This window comes from Neovison vison, chromosome 12 (assembly GCF_020171115.1).
Source record: "Neovison vison isolate M4711 chromosome 12, ASM_NN_V1, whole genome shotgun sequence".
Classification (NCBI taxonomy): domain Eukaryota; kingdom Metazoa; phylum Chordata; class Mammalia; order Carnivora; family Mustelidae; genus Neogale; species Neogale vison.
In genome coordinates, this window is record NC_058102.1 from 82,808,049 (window position 1) to 82,826,300 (window position 18,252).

The window sequence follows — 18,252 nt, forward strand, 5'->3', positions numbered from 1 at the left end:
GCTGGAGACTCTGTAGGACAAACGGCCCAGTTTCTTCATCACGTAGATTGGCATAGGAGAAAAGAAGAGAGAAATGGGGGAACCTACAGCTTAAAAGAGATTAAAACACGTATCAGCCAACTGCACTATATGGACCTTATTTGAGTACTGATTTGGAAAATCCAGTTGTTGTTTTGTTAAAGGAGATAAACAGGCAATTCAAATATTGTTTGGATATTTGATGATATTAAGGAACTGTTGATAATTTTTTAAGTGTGACATGTTATGGTTATGTTTTAATAGCCCTAATATTTTAATGAGAAATACACTGAAATATTTATGGGTGAAATGATATTAGAGCTGGGACTTGCTTCCGGACAATCCAGGTGAGGGGGATGATTAAACAAGTAAGGCCATGGGATGAAGGGAAAATGGGAATCTTTTATACTCTTCTTCCCACTTTATGCTTGAAATTTCCCATAACAGTGAAAAACTATCACTAGAACCCTTAATGAAAACACTGAAATCATAAAACAAAATAATATAAGAAAGGAACATTCCAAGAATTTTTAAAAGCTCCTATAAAAATAATAATAATAATAATAATAATAATAACAGAAATAAAGCATTCAGTAAAGAGCTGAGGGAAATTCAGGCCATGTCCCAGAAACTACTGTGAAAAATTATAGAAATGAAAATAAAGAATAAAACTGGGAGGACAAGTCCAGAAGTTCCAAAATCTGGGGAGCAGTTCCAGAAACAGAGAAAAGGTAAAAAAGGGAAGGAATTCATTGACACAATAATGTGTATGAAAATATCCCCAAACTGAAGACTATTACCTTCTAAAAGAAAAGGAGGTACCGGCAGCCTGACAGAGTAGATGATTAGGGCCATGTCAAGACACATCACTATAAAACTGAAGAACATGCGGGACAAAGAGATTCAACAAATTTCCAGAAACAAAACAGAACAAAAACCCAAAACCCTGGCTATATAAAAGAAATCAGGAATCAGGAGGATATGGGACTTCACAACAGCAGAACCTAGAGAGCGATGAAGCAATACCTTCAAAATTCTGAAGGAAAATTATTGCCAATAAAGAGTTCTTTATCCAGCCAAACTGTCAATCCAGGATGCAGGTAAGATAAAAACATTTTGCAGACATGAAGCCCCCTAAAAAGTTATTTCTGTTCATCCTTTCTCAGCAACAAAAGCAAGGAAGTCAATCCAGAAAAAGGAAGAAATGGAATACGGGAGAAATAGGGGATCTAGGAGAGAAGAGAGGTGAAGGGGATTCCCAGAGGAGGGGGTTCCCAGAATGGTGACAAAGAGAAAATTCAAAATAAAAGTCTGTTCCCTCTGCCTCAGTTCCCTTACCTGTGAAGGCAGGAACTAACATTAGTACCTATCTCAGAGACTTGTAAGGATTCAGCATAAAGACTTGGAATAGTACCTGGTACAAAGTAAGAGCCACAAGAGTTACTGTGGTTACCATCATCAAAGAATTGACTCTTCAACTACTTAACATAGAACTAACTAATACTGTGATAGTTAACATAAATACATCAGTGTAAAACACATTTCCGAACCGAATATTTTTCCAGCTTAAGAATAACTGAAAATAGTCACAGAATCATGGGTTTTCAGAGGTTGGCACAGTTCTGAGATTTTTCTGGTATAGTTGCCTCATTTTACAGAGTAGGCAACTGCAGCTCAGAGTGGCTAAGTAACTTGCTTAAGACCACAGAGCCATTCAGAAGAGGAGTCGGGACTACCAGTCGGGTGTCTCCAGTCACTGCTCTCAAAGTCACAAGTGCAGCGACCCTGCAGTATCCTCAGAGGGTCAGAGTTCCACGCATTCCAAAAAAGTCACCATGGAAATGTTTTGTCCAACGCCATCCTTTCACCCTAAAACCCGGCACCTGGCTCAAGATATACGTAAACAGAAAGACCACACAAAATGATCCACCAGCACAAGAGAGAGAAGAGGCTGCCGTTGGGTTTACAGAGTTGGGTGAACAAGAAGGAAAAAAAGTCTTGAATTCACCGTCCTAAACAGAGTTTTATTTCTTGGAAAGACCTGTCTAGTGCATTTACACGTAAGAGGAAGAATGTTAATCCCTAGTGCTACTGACCAAAACGGCCCAGCATGGATGGACATCATTGATCCCTGGGGAATGGAATGGGCAGCAGTGTACTTTCATCACAGTTTTCTTTTTTCTTCTTCTTCTTCTTCTTCTTCTTTTTTACAATTTTCTAAGTCTAAAGGAATATACACAATTTGTAGGAGTACTAGCCATTCTGGTCACTGCTTCCAAGGAAATAATGCTCCCATCTCAACGATCCAGTGAGTGAGGCCAATGAGGAACATTGAGTGGAGTCTGTGGTGGGGAAAAGGCTGGAGAAGAGAATTTCCTCCTTGCCTCCTCAGGCAAAACACCACTGATACTCCCTACAGGTTTGAGAGAGAAATCAGGCTGGGTGAGAATTTTCCTGGTATAAATTCTATGATCTGTTTTCTTGTTGTTCCAACTGAAAACAAGCCCTCTGTACATCTGCAGAAAGTCCCATTTAACAGTGCGAGGAAAAGTTATCTGAAAACAAAATTGCCTATTTTCTTTTAACTAACGCTCAGAGGAAAAGTACATACTAATTTCTCATCTGTGCTTCTTGGCTATTTATTACAAACAAATTTGTGATTACCTTTGGATAGAGTACATGTTCCATTGCAATCCAAATACCAAAGCGGTGAGTGGTTGGATTAGACACCTCCAAATATTTTGACCTTTTAGCTGAGGTTTAAAGTGACAGAGAATCCAAAAATACCAAAAATCTTGTTTTGAAATTTTTAAATCCTTTTTCTAAAGGCTCATTTTGATGTTTTTGGTGGATAAAAAGGTTTTCTCTTTCCCCTTCTTCATAAACATAAGGTGCAACTTGGAAAATCATTCCAATAAACAATGTCAAAGTATGTACTCATAACTTAACCGAGTTAGTAAAAATATGAAGAGTAAAACTATTTAGAAATATTTCCAATTTCTTCTATAGGTGAGCAGAAACATACAGAAAATATAGTTTTAACACGGTAAGTACAGCAATGTCAACACTCACAGAAAAAGTAGGATTCCGGTGTTTGCCAGGGCAAAGGCGAGTCCCAAAATCCCACTGCCCATAATGGCGTTGCTGAGGTTAAACACAGACATGCCCAAGGAGGTTGTTCCTGGAATCTAAACAAAGAGACAAACAAACATAAGCAAATCAGTCCCCAGGAAAGTTCATCATGCCGAAGTCTTTAAAGCGCTATTAGGAGCTGGGGTGGCAATAAAATTCAAGAAATACTTCCTTAGTGGTCTAGTTATTTTTTAAAATGGGTTTCAGCAGAAGATACACAGGATACCCTGGGGAATATAAGTAGCTATACTTCTGGTATTATGCTACATGAATTAAAAACATCTGTCCCATTTTATGTGATTAAAACAAAAAAGCATCCTTTAGTATAATGACACTTACATATTCATCACATTTCTTTTTTTCCAAATGGCTGTTAGTGAGACTTCTTCTACTCTCGCGGTCAGAAATAAACTTGCTGTAAAGACACGTATAATAATTTAACTTCACGATAATGATTGAAGCTTCACATTATGACTTATCAAAACATCACACATGAAAAGTTATCAGTCAGTTCCTTAAGCATTTACAGCCCGATTCAACCACCTTTCTGTTTTGTTTTGCCTTTTTTTTTTTTTTTTTTGCCAGAACTCACTGTCTCCACTTTCATTTTACCAAATAAACTCCAAGCGCTCCAAGGGACAGATACTTTGCTTCATTTGTTTTTCTACTCCTCACTCTACTTAGTAGAAACCATTGCTAATAGCAGGTGCTCATCTCGAGATAAAAGTCAACCATAAATCAAAAAGAATAACCTCAAATCATTTCAGTACTGATGGATTAAAACACTAGATGCAATGGAAGTTAACTTTTACATAGAATCTTCTCTCACCGACAATTCGATAATGTCAAGGATACTATAAAGGGGGCATTTAAAAGAATCCTGGAAACAGGCCTCCTTCTGAGCTCACATTCCTGGCATGCAAACTTAGTAAATAAAGCATTTCCTCTCTGCTGCAAAAAAGAAAATAACTCTTTCCCCATCAGACCTTCCTTCAGCAACTGCTATCTGCAAGCCAGCAGGCCAGGTGATGAGGGAGGCACAGGGATGGGTAGTAAGTGATGCTGACACCAGACCAACACGAGGCTAGAGGAGTTCAGGCTGGGAGATCATGGTGGGGGAAGGCAGAGCATGTAGTCCACGATGAGGGGCAGAGCTATAGGGCTTTAAGAAAGTGTGGCATTTAGAACTTGAGCTCAAATCCTCACTAGCTCTGAGGCACAAGGCATCCTGTCTCGGACTTCTCATCTGTGAAATGGGAGTAACACTATTTATAATCTCTCGTAGCATTACTGGGAGTATTAAATAAGAGACCACGTGTAAAACATCGGTACAGCTCCAGGCACAGAGTAACAGCACTAGATGTTAGTCACTCCTCTGCATGGGGGAGGTGGGACTGAGGTTAGGATGGGAAAGATTCAGACAGGCTGTGTAAACTTTATACAGACATAGAAGCCGGAATCCAGAAACCTCAAAGAACCATCAAATATATTAACGATTAATAGGAGACCGTTATGGGCTAAGTTCCCAATTTTAAAAAAATTCCTAAAATCTTTAAAAACAAAAAACTTCAATTAAAAAAAAAAGGAAGGAGGGATGTGCCTGGGTGGCTCAGTTGGTTAAGCATCTGTCTTCAGCTCCAGTCATGATCCCAGGGTCCTGGGATTGAGCCCCATGTTGGGCTCCCTGCTCAGTGGGGAGCCTGCTTCTCCCTCTCCCTCTGCTGCTCCCCCTGCTTGTACTCTCTCTCTGTCAAATAAATAAATAAAATCTTTAAAAAAAAAAAAAAACTAAAAAAAAAAAAAATTCCCATGGCACCTGCGTGGTTCAGTTGGTTGAGTGTCCAACTCTTGATCTCCTCTGCATTGACTTCCACATTGGGTGTGGAGCCAGTTAAAAAAAAAAATCCCGGGGTGCCTGGGTGGCTCAATCAGTTAAGCGTCTGCCTTCAGTTCAGGCCATGATCCCAGGACCCTGGGATTAAGACCCTCATTGAGCCCCTTGTAGGGCTCCCTGCTTAGCGTGGAGTCTGCTGCTCCCTCTCCCTCTGCCCCTTCCCTAGCCTGCTGTGCTCTCTCTCTCTCTCTCTCTCTCTCAAATAAATAAATCTTTCAAAGAAATCCCCACTAACAAAATAGGTGTTATTGTCAAAGAAGAGTCCATAGGTAAACTGCTGCATGGATTAGTAAGACACATTAGGGATGCTTTTCAGTTATTCCTTTGAAAATTTAATTGCCCAGTTTGGGGAAGAACTAGTCACAGTGAATTTTTCACTAATAAATGTAAAGCCGCTTGAATTGGACTATTTTAAAGAAGCAGATATCTTTGAACTGTACATTACATTTTCATATGGTGTTTTGAATGATGCTGTATTTCACAATAAAACGTTTTTAAATAAAAGATACATCTCATCAAAGTTGGTTTAATTTAGCTACCTTTTTCGTCTTTCATCAAGGGGTCTGGCTTCTCACTGACTTCACTTCTCCAAGTTCGCCTTCTTTTGCCAGGATAAGCTAAAGACAGGCGGTATACATACTACGAATTTGCCCTGGGGCCATCACCTCATATAAGCCGCGCGATCTGCGGCTTACCCCTTCGGCATCTGCCTGTGCCTGCCACCTGTCCAGCAAGAGGGTGAAATGAAGTAGAAGGCAACCTCGGTCCCCTGAAATGCAGGAGAGATTGTGCCAGCTAAAACCACAGCAGGGAGGTCTGGCTGTGCAAAAGGGAGTAGAGATGAGGAATCCAGAAAAGGAAAAGCCTCTTATATTGGTGGGATCAGCCAGAGGAAACTTAAAGAGGCCTGAGAAATACTACTGCAGGTTCTTAGCAAGAGAATGACCTAGGGAAACCAATATCTTTGGAGACCAACCTGGCAGCGGTATAGTGTTGCTGTTGCTATTAATGATTGGTGTGACCCTTCTTTTGCCTTTAACATTTGTTTACGATTTTATGTATTTATTTGAGAAAGAGAGAGAATGAGTGGGGAGGGGCAGAATGAGAGGGAGAGGGTCAAGCGGACTCCCCGCTGAGCACAGAGCCCAGCACAGGGTTCCATCCCAGGACACCAAATTTGGGCGCTTAACCGACTGAGTCACCCAGGTGCCCTGCCCTTATTTTAAATCTTTACACAGAATTGAGGTTTACAGATCTGGCTGAAGAGGGGCAAGGAAAAGCCGTCTTCCTTTTCGCACAGACAGCCCCTTAAAAAATGTGGGTGCTGGACTTGCCAGGATGAAAAGGACTTGAATTTAGTGTTGCTATTAAATAAAAAAAGACTGTATTTAATCAGGATAACTTTAACAGCCAACTGAAGTCTGACCAAATCTTTACCCACAGTGTCCCCCATTTGCCCTTCTTGTGGAGGAACTTGTTTTGCAAAAAGCATTTCCATTATTTTAAATCAAGAGAAAAGCCCCAACGTGTTCAAAGAAACTAAACAGAACACCAATACTCTGCTTGTTAGGGCAGATCTACGTTCCCAGCCTGGCTGCGTGTTTCAGAGTCCATGGCGGAGGACTGGTGGGCAGAGAAGAATGGGACGCAGGCACTGTGAGCCCAGGGGCATTTACTAGGGTCAAACATTGTACCATGGAAAGGGATAAAGAATAAAGTCTCCGTGTGATTGCCAGGGCTTTCCTGCAGAATTTCTGCAGGATGAGAATAATGAATGTGACTTGCAGAGCTGTGGTAATAAGTAACCATTAAAAAGCATATTAAAAAACACAGTGTGTCAAATGCCTCTGTGATTCTGCCTCTTCTGGGGTGCTTTCTGCAGCCTGGCTTAATCGGTTTTCCCCTAAATCTTCACTGGCTCCCCCACGGACAAAGTTTCAAGTCGGGATCCCTTATAGGGATCCCTTACCCTGCAATTCCAAGTACTGCTTAACTTAAGGTTGTCTCAACGTCCCAATGTTAGCTCCCCCTGCTCTGCAAAATGATCTTCGTTTTGGTGAGGATGAGACAAGCCAGGCCAGGACATTCTGCACTTCACCCCAGACCTTGACTCCTACCAGCCTACTGCTGCCCAGAGCCTTTCCAGTAACTCCAAGGGTGGATGCACACATATTTTAATGTGTTATATGTATTACGTACTGTTTTCTTACAGTAAAGCAAGCTAGAGAAAAGAAAATGTTATTAAGAAAGTCACGAGGGGGACGCCTGGGTGGCTCAGTGGGTTAAAGCTTCTGCCTTTGGCTCAGGTCATGATCCCAGAGTCCAGGGATCAAGCTCCGAATCCAGCTCTCTGCTCAGCGGGGACCCTGCTTCCTCGTCTCTCTCTCTCTGCCTACTTGTGATCTCTGTCAGTCAAATAAATAAATAAAATCTTAAAAAAAAAAAGTCACAAGGAAGATAAAATACATTTACAGTACTGTCCTGTATTTACTTCAAAAAAAAAAAAAAAAAACTGGACTTGTGCAGTTCAAGCCCATGTTGTTCAAGGATCAGCTATAGTAGGAATCCACTCCCCCCTCTCAGGAGACCCTCCATCCTGCTCTCAGCCAGGGGCATCCTGCCAGTTCAAAGCCTTCATCTTCCATGGTCTTCTTATGCTCCCGCCTTAAATGGAGTTTTCGGACTCTGACCTATTTACTATTTTTCTGCGTCACAAGGTCATTTTGCATCCTGAGTGGTTATGTGATGCCCGCACTCCCTCTTCTTCATATATGTCCCTGCCCATGCACCCGCAACTCAGAAGACCCTATTAACCTGAATATGCATCTTCTTTTTAAGAAGTATGGAGTCGCTTAGGCTGCAAGGAAATCTAGCTCAGTAAGAATGAAGTCCTTAAAGAAAGCATCTTTATTCTCTTTATGTTGTTCCGGATTTTCCCTCTCTTAGTCTTTATATTTCTGCTTTGCATTTCCATAAACTTTTTTTTAACAAATTAAGACCAACCTCTTTTGTGAAAAGTCCATTCAAAATAACTAGGTTGTACGACTTATTACCAGTTTCCATTATCTCACCATTTAAAAGGTGCAATTCCATGCTAAAAAGCAATGACCTCTGGCAAAGAAATTGAAATAAAATTTCTCTTTATTGACTAAAAAAATGGGCTGTGGGCAAGGGTGCCTTTGACATGTGGTCTTCAATGATAAAAGTGTTATTAAAAAAGAGTTTCAGGTCAGTCTGTACCAACGAAGCAGAATTCAAGCAACTCTTAGGTAGCCAATTGTTCTGTGCACAAAACAAAACAAAACCTACAGTGGCTGTTGTGATGACCTTCAACAGACAAAGCCTTGGAAAGGATGGAGGCGTTACGCTGAGATAGTGTGAAAGGAGGCGAGAACTATAGAACAGTTATTTAAAACCAAAAATAAATCAACAACAATCCAGTTAAGGATGGGTATGATAGGAGAATAATCTTCCTATTGTAATCTCTACCAGTCAGGTTCTTACTAGATTACAGTGTTTCATTTGAGGATTCATAACACAAAAGACACGAGTGCTTGAACTTGAATGACCTTTGTTCATTCTTTCCCTGAAATCCTAACACTCTACTAAAAAGGAAAAGAGAATAAGAGGAAAGAAGCCGTAACAAGGAGACTGGAAAACATGAAAGAATGAAAGAAATGGAAGGCATTTGAAGAGAAGGCTGATTCAGGTGGCCAACAGATATGTGAAAAGATGCTCAACCTCACTCATCGTCAGGGAAATGCAAATCCAAACCACAATCAGATACCACTTCACACCTGTCAGAATAACTAACGTCAAAAACACAAGAAACAATAAGTGCTGGTGAAGATGTAGGGGTAAAGGAACTCTTGTGCACTATTGGTAGGAATGCAAACTGATGCAGCTACTCTGGAAAACAGTCTAGAGGTCCCTCAAAAAATTAAAAATAAGATTACCATATGATCCAGTAATCCGACTACTTGGTATTTACCCAAAGAGTAACGAAAACACTAATGTGAAAAGATACATGCACCCCTATGTTTATTGCAGCATTATTTGCAATGGCCAAATTACAGAAGGAGCCCAAGCGTCCATACACAGGTGAATGGATAAAGAAGACAAGGTGCATACATACAATGGAATATTACTCAGCCACAAAAAAGAATGAGCTTGTCATTTGCAATAACATGGTGGACCTAGGGTGTATTATGCCAAGTACAATGTCAGTCAGAGAAAGACAAATACTGTACAATTTTATTCATATGTAGAATTTAAGAAACAAAACAAGTGAATAAAGGAATAAAGAGACAAAAAACAGAATCTTAAATATAGAGAACCAACTGATGGTTATCAGAGTAGGCGGGGCTGGAGGGATGGAGGAAATAGGTGAAGGGGATTCAGAGTACACTTATCTTGATGAGCACTGAGTAATGTATGGAACTGCTGAATCACTATATTGCATACCTGAAATTAATATAACATTGTATGCTAACTATACTTGAATTAAAAAAAAATTTTTTTTAAACAAAGAGAAGACTGGGAATAAACAAAGTCTTAGTTGACGGGTAAACTCTACTGAAAAGAAAACAGACTTTATTTGGAACAGGAGCTGTTAAAGCAAGGAAGGACTTTTCTAACATGAAAACTGAGCATAGGAAGAAATAGCGGAAATTTCTTCCTTAATATGTAGAAAAGATATTACATTTTCAAGGGCCCTTCCAAGTAATACAAATTTAGGACATAAATTCTGAAAGATATAGAGGGACCAAAACAAGCAAACAGAGGCTGGTGAGGGTATAGTGACAAGAGCTGCTCCAGATCCTTTCAAGAAAAATTTTAATTGAAAGACTCTCAAATTTTGTTAGATGCTTCTGGGGCCATAACAGCACTACCTCTGCAGAGATGAGAACAACAGTAGACAACATACATGAATATTTGCATGGATACAGCTAGGAGAATCTACTAATGTTTCAACAACTTTAATATTTCAGCTGCTTTAAAGTAACAATAACCAGCAACCATCATCGATATTGTTATTCCTTGGGGTGGAGAACAGAGAAGTGCTTCTCAAAGAAAGAGGGTTGCCCTATAATTGATAGAGACTTTTCCACTTTTTTCCTAAAAGGGTTACTATTGCCAGACACTCTGCCGAGTACTTTACATGGATTTTATCATCTCTTTTCACAATACTTACACGTGGTATTGTGTACCAAGTACTATTATTAGCTCCATTTTAAAGAAATTAAGTAACATGACCAAAGTTACATTGCTAAAAACTAACCTGCTGAGCCAGGATTTGAACCTGAGCTGGCTGGAGGCAGAGCCTGAATTCTTAACCTACAAACAGCAGATGAGTATTGCATTTACTATTCCCCAACAATCCCATGAAATCAATTATTATTATTATCCCTGTCTCACAGGGATGGAACTAAGGCTCAAAGCACGAGGTCACAGAAGTGATCGAGCTAGGATTCAATTCAAATCTCAGTCTAAACCATGCACTAATGGTTCTGTGTGTGTGTGTGTGTCTCTCTCTCTTTTTCTCATTTAACAAATATTTTGTAACATCCATCCTGTCCCAGGCACTCTTATCATATCATTATAAGGTATAAGAGATATAAAGATGATTAAAATCGACGTCTCTTTCTGCCAAGAAGCTCATATCTAGAAAAAGAGCCTAGAGCTTGCTACTCTGAAGTGTGGTGCCCGGAGCGACTATATGGGCATCACCTAGGAGCTGGCTGGAAATCAGAATCTCAGGCCCTTGTCCCAGACCTCCCAAACCAGAATCTGCATTTTCACAAGGTTTCCAGGCATTTTGTGTGCACGTTAAATTGTCAGCAGTGTAGGCCTAGTGGACATTTTGAAAGGTTTTCCTGTTTCAAGTATAGATTTCCATGACTACAACCCAAAAATTAGGGCATGAAGTAAAACAACTGAACTGGAATAAGGGCAGGAGTCCTAATACCCACATGGCTCTACTCTATTTTTAACTAAACTTAAAAAGATGATTCTGAGAGTATCCTAGTGGGGAGTTTCCAGGCAAAGCTATCAGTTACATGCCAGGTAAGCAAAGATCAATATTTGCTTTCAACAGTCCCTCTGGCTTCCTAAAAAGAGATGCTGTGATCTAAAAGTTCACTGCTCTGGCAGAGGGCTCCTCCTAGATTCCCATAATTGAGCCTGCTACCCTCGCCCCCATGTGAAAAAGCTACAAGAAGAGGGAGAGGTATTTAGGTGTAGCTTCTGCAGGAACCATGATGGGGGTCTTTTTTTGGTCTTTTCCATTTGCCTCTTTTGGCTTCATGTTGTCACATGCTGTTTTTAATTTGAATTGTCCTAGAGCCAGAAAGGAAGCAAGATTCATGAACTGTGTCAGGCAAAGAGCTGCATCACACTGTATTTGCAGTAGCAAAACCAGATTCCACAAAGCAAGTGGTCAACACCCGCCAGCGCTCCCGCTGTCCCCACTTACTGCCTTAGTCACAGTCTGGGAGGAAGTGAGATCACCCAGGCAAGGTGCCCAAGCCACAGGCAAGAATGGGTGCTTCCAGCTATTACAAGCTGTAATCTCTTCAAAAGCCTACCATTCTTAGTTTAGTAAGTACAACTTTTAAAGATCAAGTTCAGATTCTGAACGGAATAGTATAATGACTCATTTTAAGGTCCTCAAAGGTTTGCACTGCTTCAGGAATGAAGCTCTATTATACAACCAAAATGTCCTACTTGTGAAATGGTTAGACTCCCATCCCCTGTTAGGTAGAGGTCAGCAGTGACTGCAGAACACTCTGGGTGTACAGAGCTTAAGATAGCACTGGTATTTTAATAAAATTGGTAAAGACTCTTTTTTTCATCCATGTCCCAGGATTATAGTTGGAGACAGCAGAATAGAGCAGAAAGACAGGCATTTCTGACAGACCTGTGTGTACCCTTGGGCAAGTCGTTTCATTTCTGAGCCTCAGCTTCCTTCTTTGTAAAATGCATTTTTAAATTTTCCTTATTTGCATAAGAAAGCTTTGCAAGTCATAAGGAAAAATGTCAATAAATGTAAAAACACCTGACATTCAAGAAATGGAATTTACTCTTGATAATTACTCAGAAAGGGTGCAAGAAGCATATTTTGGGTCCAACCATAAGACCTATCCCAACACAGTGAGTGGATGATAATGAGAAAGTGTCTGGGTGGCACACTTCACCTCTAAGAACATTTAAGGAAGGGAAAAGGGAGGAGAAGAGGCAGGTCTGGAACTTGAGTTCATGAATGACGGCCCCCGAGTCCTCTGCTGGACTTCCAACTGCACACCACAGCAGAAAGGAGAGCAGACTTCCAGAAATAATTTCCACAAAGGTATCTGGTTAGCTGACATATGTTTCCCAATTTCCTTCTGACCAGCCCCAAATGTGTACATTGTTGCTGTTCTCCTAAGTGGTGGTATCTACTGCTACCTACTCCACTCTCTTCCCCTGGCCTTTAAGAAGGCTACATGCTTTCCACAAACCACATCACCAAGTCCCCACCGGGAGAACTTCCTGTGAAATGACCCCTATGTCTGGCTACAAAATCCACATGTCAGAGAATGCCCCAGATCACTTAAAAAAAAAAAAAAGTTATTGGCCCTCCTCTTCTAATAAGAAACACAGGACCCAAGAGTTGCAAGGTCCTGCTGAGGTCACAGCTGAGGCCAAGAGCTTCACGGGCACACTTTTCCCACCTACCTCCCACCTGCCTCCTCCCACTCATGCTATCTTTTTTTTCTGTTTCATGTACTAAGTCTCTACTATAGTTTCTCAAGAGAGCTACTGATCCCCAACTGTGGTGATTACTATTTAAAATCTGTGTTATAAATGATGATTATAATGCTGTATTTGTAGTTTTGAAATGGGATCATTGGCAAAGGGGGTGTTGACTGTTGGTGGGTGACAATGTAGGTGAAGGCAGATGATGCCCGTTCATGTTCACATTCAGCAGCGAAGTTCCAGCAGTCAGAGCTTTTGAAAAGTTAGGGCTGGTTGGGGTCCATCGAATTTATATATTTTTATTAGACTCGATTGAAAGATTTGAAAGGATGAATAAATTACTTTCCTATTTGCTTCCTCTGCTATTGCAGACCGGGCCCAACAGATGTCACATAAGAAATTCAAATTACGTCTTCAAATGGAGCATAACTTTAGTAATGAATAATTCAGGAGAATAACCGAAAACCAGAATAATATTTGAGAGACATTTCTTTCATGGACTTGAAAGTGTTAGCGCAAAAATACTTACCTATTTATTTGACCATTTTCTACTTCAGTGAAATCATTGGAATCGTTGCTAATGTTATCGTCCTCGGGCACTGTCATGTTCTGCAACTCCGTTAATTCGAGTCCACTTTTGAAATGCATCATGTTTACAAAGTATCCAGAGTCAAAAAAATTCGTCCAAGTTCTGTTCTGAGTGTATTAAAAACGGATAGCAGCAAAAATATAAGCTTGACAGACCTAGAAAACAACACAAGAACTACTTAAACATACGACTATCACCACCAATGAAAGATAAACCGTTACAAGTAAACAAAGTTAACAAAGTTAACTTCCTGATAACTTGCCCATTTTGCCATCCAATGCATTAAGGCCATCTTTGTATATCAAGTTATGAAGGCTTATCTCCTTTTTTTTTTTTTTTAATTTTATTTATTTATTTATTTGACAGAGAGAGGAACAGCAAGAGAGGGAACACAAGCAGAGGAAGTAGGAGAGGGAATGTAGGCTTCTTACTGAGCAGGGAGCCCGATGTAGGGCTCGATCCCAGGATCCTGGGATCATGACCTGAGCCAAAGGGAGATACTTAACAACTGAGCCACCCAGGCTACCCTGGAAGCTCCTTTCTAAATTTTATGCCTGTCATTAATCTCTCTCCATTTTAACTACAAAAGGAGTCCTGTCCCATCCTCTTTGTGTGCACGTTAACAGGAATACCGCATCAACAGTGGCCAATACAAATGCCTTTAATAGAACAGTGCATTTAAAATGAAAGTGATGCCGTTATTTTAATGCACCTGATCCCAGGACACACACAGAGTGGGTACAGACTACACAGACACAAAAGCACCTCAGATTTAGCAAGCCCAGTTTAATAAAAAATGCGGATCCCCAATAAATGGCATCATGCGGGATCAACGATGCAACCTGGGGGGGGTCAAGCAGCAAAGGACAAATCTGTGGTTTGAAATTTAGCAAACACTTTATCCATCAACTGCAAGAGATTAAATCAATCTCTTCAGTGAAATCACTCTGTGTCAGGGAATTAGGGAATTAAAAACTCATACTCGGGGGATTTAGGTTAATCCACCTAAAACTATATTTCCTCTCCAGAAAGGAAGACTTGCAGAGTTCACAGTCTCTCCCACGTGGATGACAGGGACATACATTTCCATGGTATATAAGGGGGAAGAGGTTCGGACTCAAAGCATCACAAATTAAGAAACAGGTGGCCACCAAGACGAGCTAGACACAACTTGAAAAGCAGGGCCTGTGTGGGTGGAGGAGCCCCCAAGGGTCATCTCAGTGAGGGCATAGGGGCCGTGGAATGAGGCAGAACGCCAGTAAGTTTGTTCTTTCACCTCCCAATGGCAAACCCCTTTGAATGGTACTTTGTCTGATCCTGAATTCCATAAGCTGCCTACAGCCTAGTGAAGAGTCAAAACTCTGATGTGGGGACGCCTGGGTGGCTCAGTGGGTTAAGCCTCTGCCTTCGGCTCAGGTCATGGTCTCAGGGTCCTGGGATCGAGCCCCCACTGGGCTCTCTGCTCAGCGGGGAGCCTGCTTCCCCCTCTCTCTCTCTGCCTGCCTCTCTGCTACTTGTGAGCTCTCTCTCTTTCTGTCAAATGAATAAATAAAATCTTTAAAAAACAAACAAACAAACAAACAAAAAGAAACTCTGATGTGCCCAGCTAAGCACCCTAGTATATCCCAAGAAGCACTGTGCTCATTGATAGGCCAGACCCATAGGCCATACCTTAGAGTGATAATTTTTTAGAACTTTCTTCCTCTCTTTCCCACAACCAGGCCATACTGTACTCCTTTTTGTTCATACAGACTCCTATCTAGCACGAAATCCCCCTGCTTCCAGGATCCTTTACAACTTCCAACAGGGAGATTCCCCCAGTGTCGGAGACCTCTGTTCGTGTCCTCCCCCTGTGCTTATCCTCTGGAGTCTGGACCCTCAAATGAGGGGATGGGGAAAACCCTAGAACCGAGGTATGGGTGGGAAATCCTGGAGACAAAGCCAATTATAGTACATTTGAAGCCTGCAGCCCTAAGTGTGCTAGAGACCACCCCTGCCATCTGAGGCCAGGGTAAATGGACCCTGAAGTGAGGGCCTAGAGCTCCCGACACACCCTCAGAGAGAGGGGGACAACTCTGTCCCCTGCTCATGAAGACATTCTCCCTGCCAAATGGGAAAGATAGGAAGAAAGAAAAGAGAAGAGAGGAGAGAAAAAGAAAAAAGAGAGAGAAAAGGAAAGGGAAAGAAGGAAGAAAGAGGAAGGGAGAGAAGGAGGGAGGGAGGAAAGAGGAAAGAGAGAGAGAGAGAGAAAGGGAGGATGGAAGGAAGCAAGAAAGCAAGCAAGTAAGGAAGGAAGTACTTCCTAATACCTCAGGTTCTGGGAGACTCACCTTCCTACTGGGCAGGGCCTCTCCAGGACAGCAGGAAGCCAGGGCAGAGAGAGAAGAGCCTCGCGTCTCCTGGGCAAAGGCACACCTGATGGCTCAGGGCTGATTGTTCTAGGCAGGAGGCTGGTCAAGGCTAGCAACCGGGCCATCACTAATTGCTCTCAGTGCCTTCCCACAGCAGCAGTGTTTACAACCTGGCTTTACTTGACCCAAGCTGCAGTGTGCGAACACGCACTCTTACGTGTTGGCCGCCTTAATGAAAGCTGCCCAGATGGGCTCGACTGGGTAATTTCCAACAGTCTTGCCCCACTGGCTCCTGTTCAGCTTCCTCAGAGTCTGAAGTGATCCTACAGGGCTGGTGGGATTCAGTGGATGGTGTTTGCGGTTTGGGCTGTGTCCTTTCCTCTCTACAGACTGGTAGGAAATAGGACACGAGACAAAAATTTTCTGAGGAGAGGAAAAGTAGACTAATCATAGATCTGGAATCCACTGTTTGAATTTAAACTTTTGTATCAATATATATGTGTGTGTACAAGTTCTATAGTCATTTAAATAAATGGCAAAAAGGCAAAGGCATAAAAAGAACCAGAGGACATTCTCGCCACTAAAATTATGTCAGTATCAGGCAAATACCGTACTAAGTTCATCACAAAGAATAAATGTTTTTTTCCTTTGGCTTAAACAGGACATTTTTTTTTCACAGTTCAGGAGGCTAGGTGTCCAAGAGCAAGGAGTCAACAAGTGTTGTATCTTCAGAGGCCTTGTGGATAGCTATGCCTTCTCTCTGTGTCCTCACGTGACTTGCTGCTGTCTCTCTGTTGTCTGTGTCCTAATCTCCTTTTTTAAAAATACATTTTTATTATTATGAAATAACCTATCTGAAATCTAACTCATTCTTGAAAATGAAAGCTGCAAAATGGGGTAAGTTAAAGTTAGTGACACCTCTTACCAAGACTGAGGCCACACTTAGAAATTCCTCTCTGTGCAATTTATCATCTATCAATTAAGGCTCGATAATGAAGGACTTCAAAGTTTGAAAAAAGTCAGATTCAAGAATCTGAAGCAGCTTCATAGGAAAGTCACATTAAGACCAGTCCTTGAGAAATATTTTTTTTTCTTATTCTATAACTAATACACACTCACCGTAGAATCATTAGAACCGACATTGTAAAAAAGATCCCACCACCCAAAACTGGGCCACTGTTAGACTCTGATGTATTTCCTCTCCTTTTTTCTTCATTATCCTTTCCTTCTTTTTCTTCCCCCATCTCTAGCTCCCTCTTCTCTTTTCTCTCTTTTTTTAAATATTGGGATTTTAGACTGTTTTTAACATACTTCATGTAGAATTAATTATAAGCATTTGGTAGAACAGAAATTTTTCTTATTTTTTTAAAAAAGATTGTATTTATTTATTTATTTGTCAGAGAGAGGAAGTGAGAGATCACAAGTAGGCAAAGAGGCAGGCAGAGGCAGAGAGAGAAGCAGGCTACCTGCTGAGCAGGGAGCCCGATATGGGGCTAGATCCCAGAACCCTGGGATCATGACCTGAGCTGGAGGCAGCGGCTTAACAGACTAAGCCACCCAGGCGTCCCCAGATATGTTTTTTAAAAACATATTAGTTCCTTATTAATAAATAATATAAGCTTTGCAGAAAAAATTAGAAAATACATTTTTGCAAATGAAGGGGGACACAAGTAAACAGAAAAAAAGTTACCTGTTATGTCAGCACACAGAGATGATCACTGTATACATATATGACCTTCCAGGGCCTTTCTACCCACATAGATACAGTGCCTGGTGTGCAGTAGGCACTCAATAAATATCTGTGAAATGAAAAGTGTACAAATAAAAAACAGGTATACATTTACAAAAATGGAAATCATACAACTTTTAACACACACACATATATATATTTCTATATTTTATTTATTTACTTGACAGAAAGACAGCGAGAGAGGGAACACAATCAGGGGAGTGGGAAGTAGGCTTCCCACTGAACAGAGAGCCCGATGCGGGGCTCGATCACAGGATCCCGGGATCATGAGCTGAGCCGAAGGCAGACGCCTAACAACTGAGCCACCCAGGTGCCCCACATATTTTTTCGCTTAACAAGATACCATCTCCTATCCGAGTTACGCGGAGATAGTAAACGCGGGTCTACACCATCGCTGCAAATGTTTGCTGCTCTGCGGGACTGTGCGTAAATTGACACCCAACCCTTTACTTCTGGACAGTGACCCTGCTTAGCAGACAAGAGACTGACAGGTGGAGATGGGGCCTGAGCTGAGGCTCCTTAGTGAAGGAGATCAGGGTCAACGGCACTGGCAGGAAGTGCAGGTTGAGTTCAAGAAGCAAAGAATGACACCTTCACTGAAATACAGAGGTGATTATAAGACAATACAATTAATGAAAAGGCCTAACAGTGTCACTTTGTGAAGATCTTGATGTTAGCTCAATCATAATTACACTCTCTCAACATTTATAATGGGTTACAAATTAAAGTTTAACCAGCACAGAACATCTTCGGCCCTTTACCACAATCTGGTGAGGTACTC

At 41.3% G+C, this 18,252-nt stretch overlaps 1 protein-coding gene across 1 annotated transcript in view; it reads right to left on the reverse strand.

Annotated features, from left to right (window-relative positions):
• The window catches only part of SLC38A1 (solute carrier family 38 member 1), a 67,882-nt gene that overhangs the window by 35,666 nt on the left and 13,964 nt on the right, over window positions 1-18,252 (reverse strand). The window contains exons 2-5 of the mRNA XM_044227069.1: window positions 17,412-17,520; window positions 13,311-13,525; window positions 3,490-3,565; window positions 3,091-3,206 (exon numbers count right to left, since the gene is read on the reverse strand). Of these exons, the coding sequence (XP_044083004.1) occupies window positions 3,091-3,206; window positions 3,490-3,565; window positions 13,311-13,432 (314 nt within the window). The 5' untranslated portion in view covers window positions 13,433-13,525; window positions 17,412-17,520. The remainder of the gene's footprint in view (window positions 1-3,090; window positions 3,207-3,489; window positions 3,566-13,310; window positions 13,526-17,411; window positions 17,521-18,252) is intronic.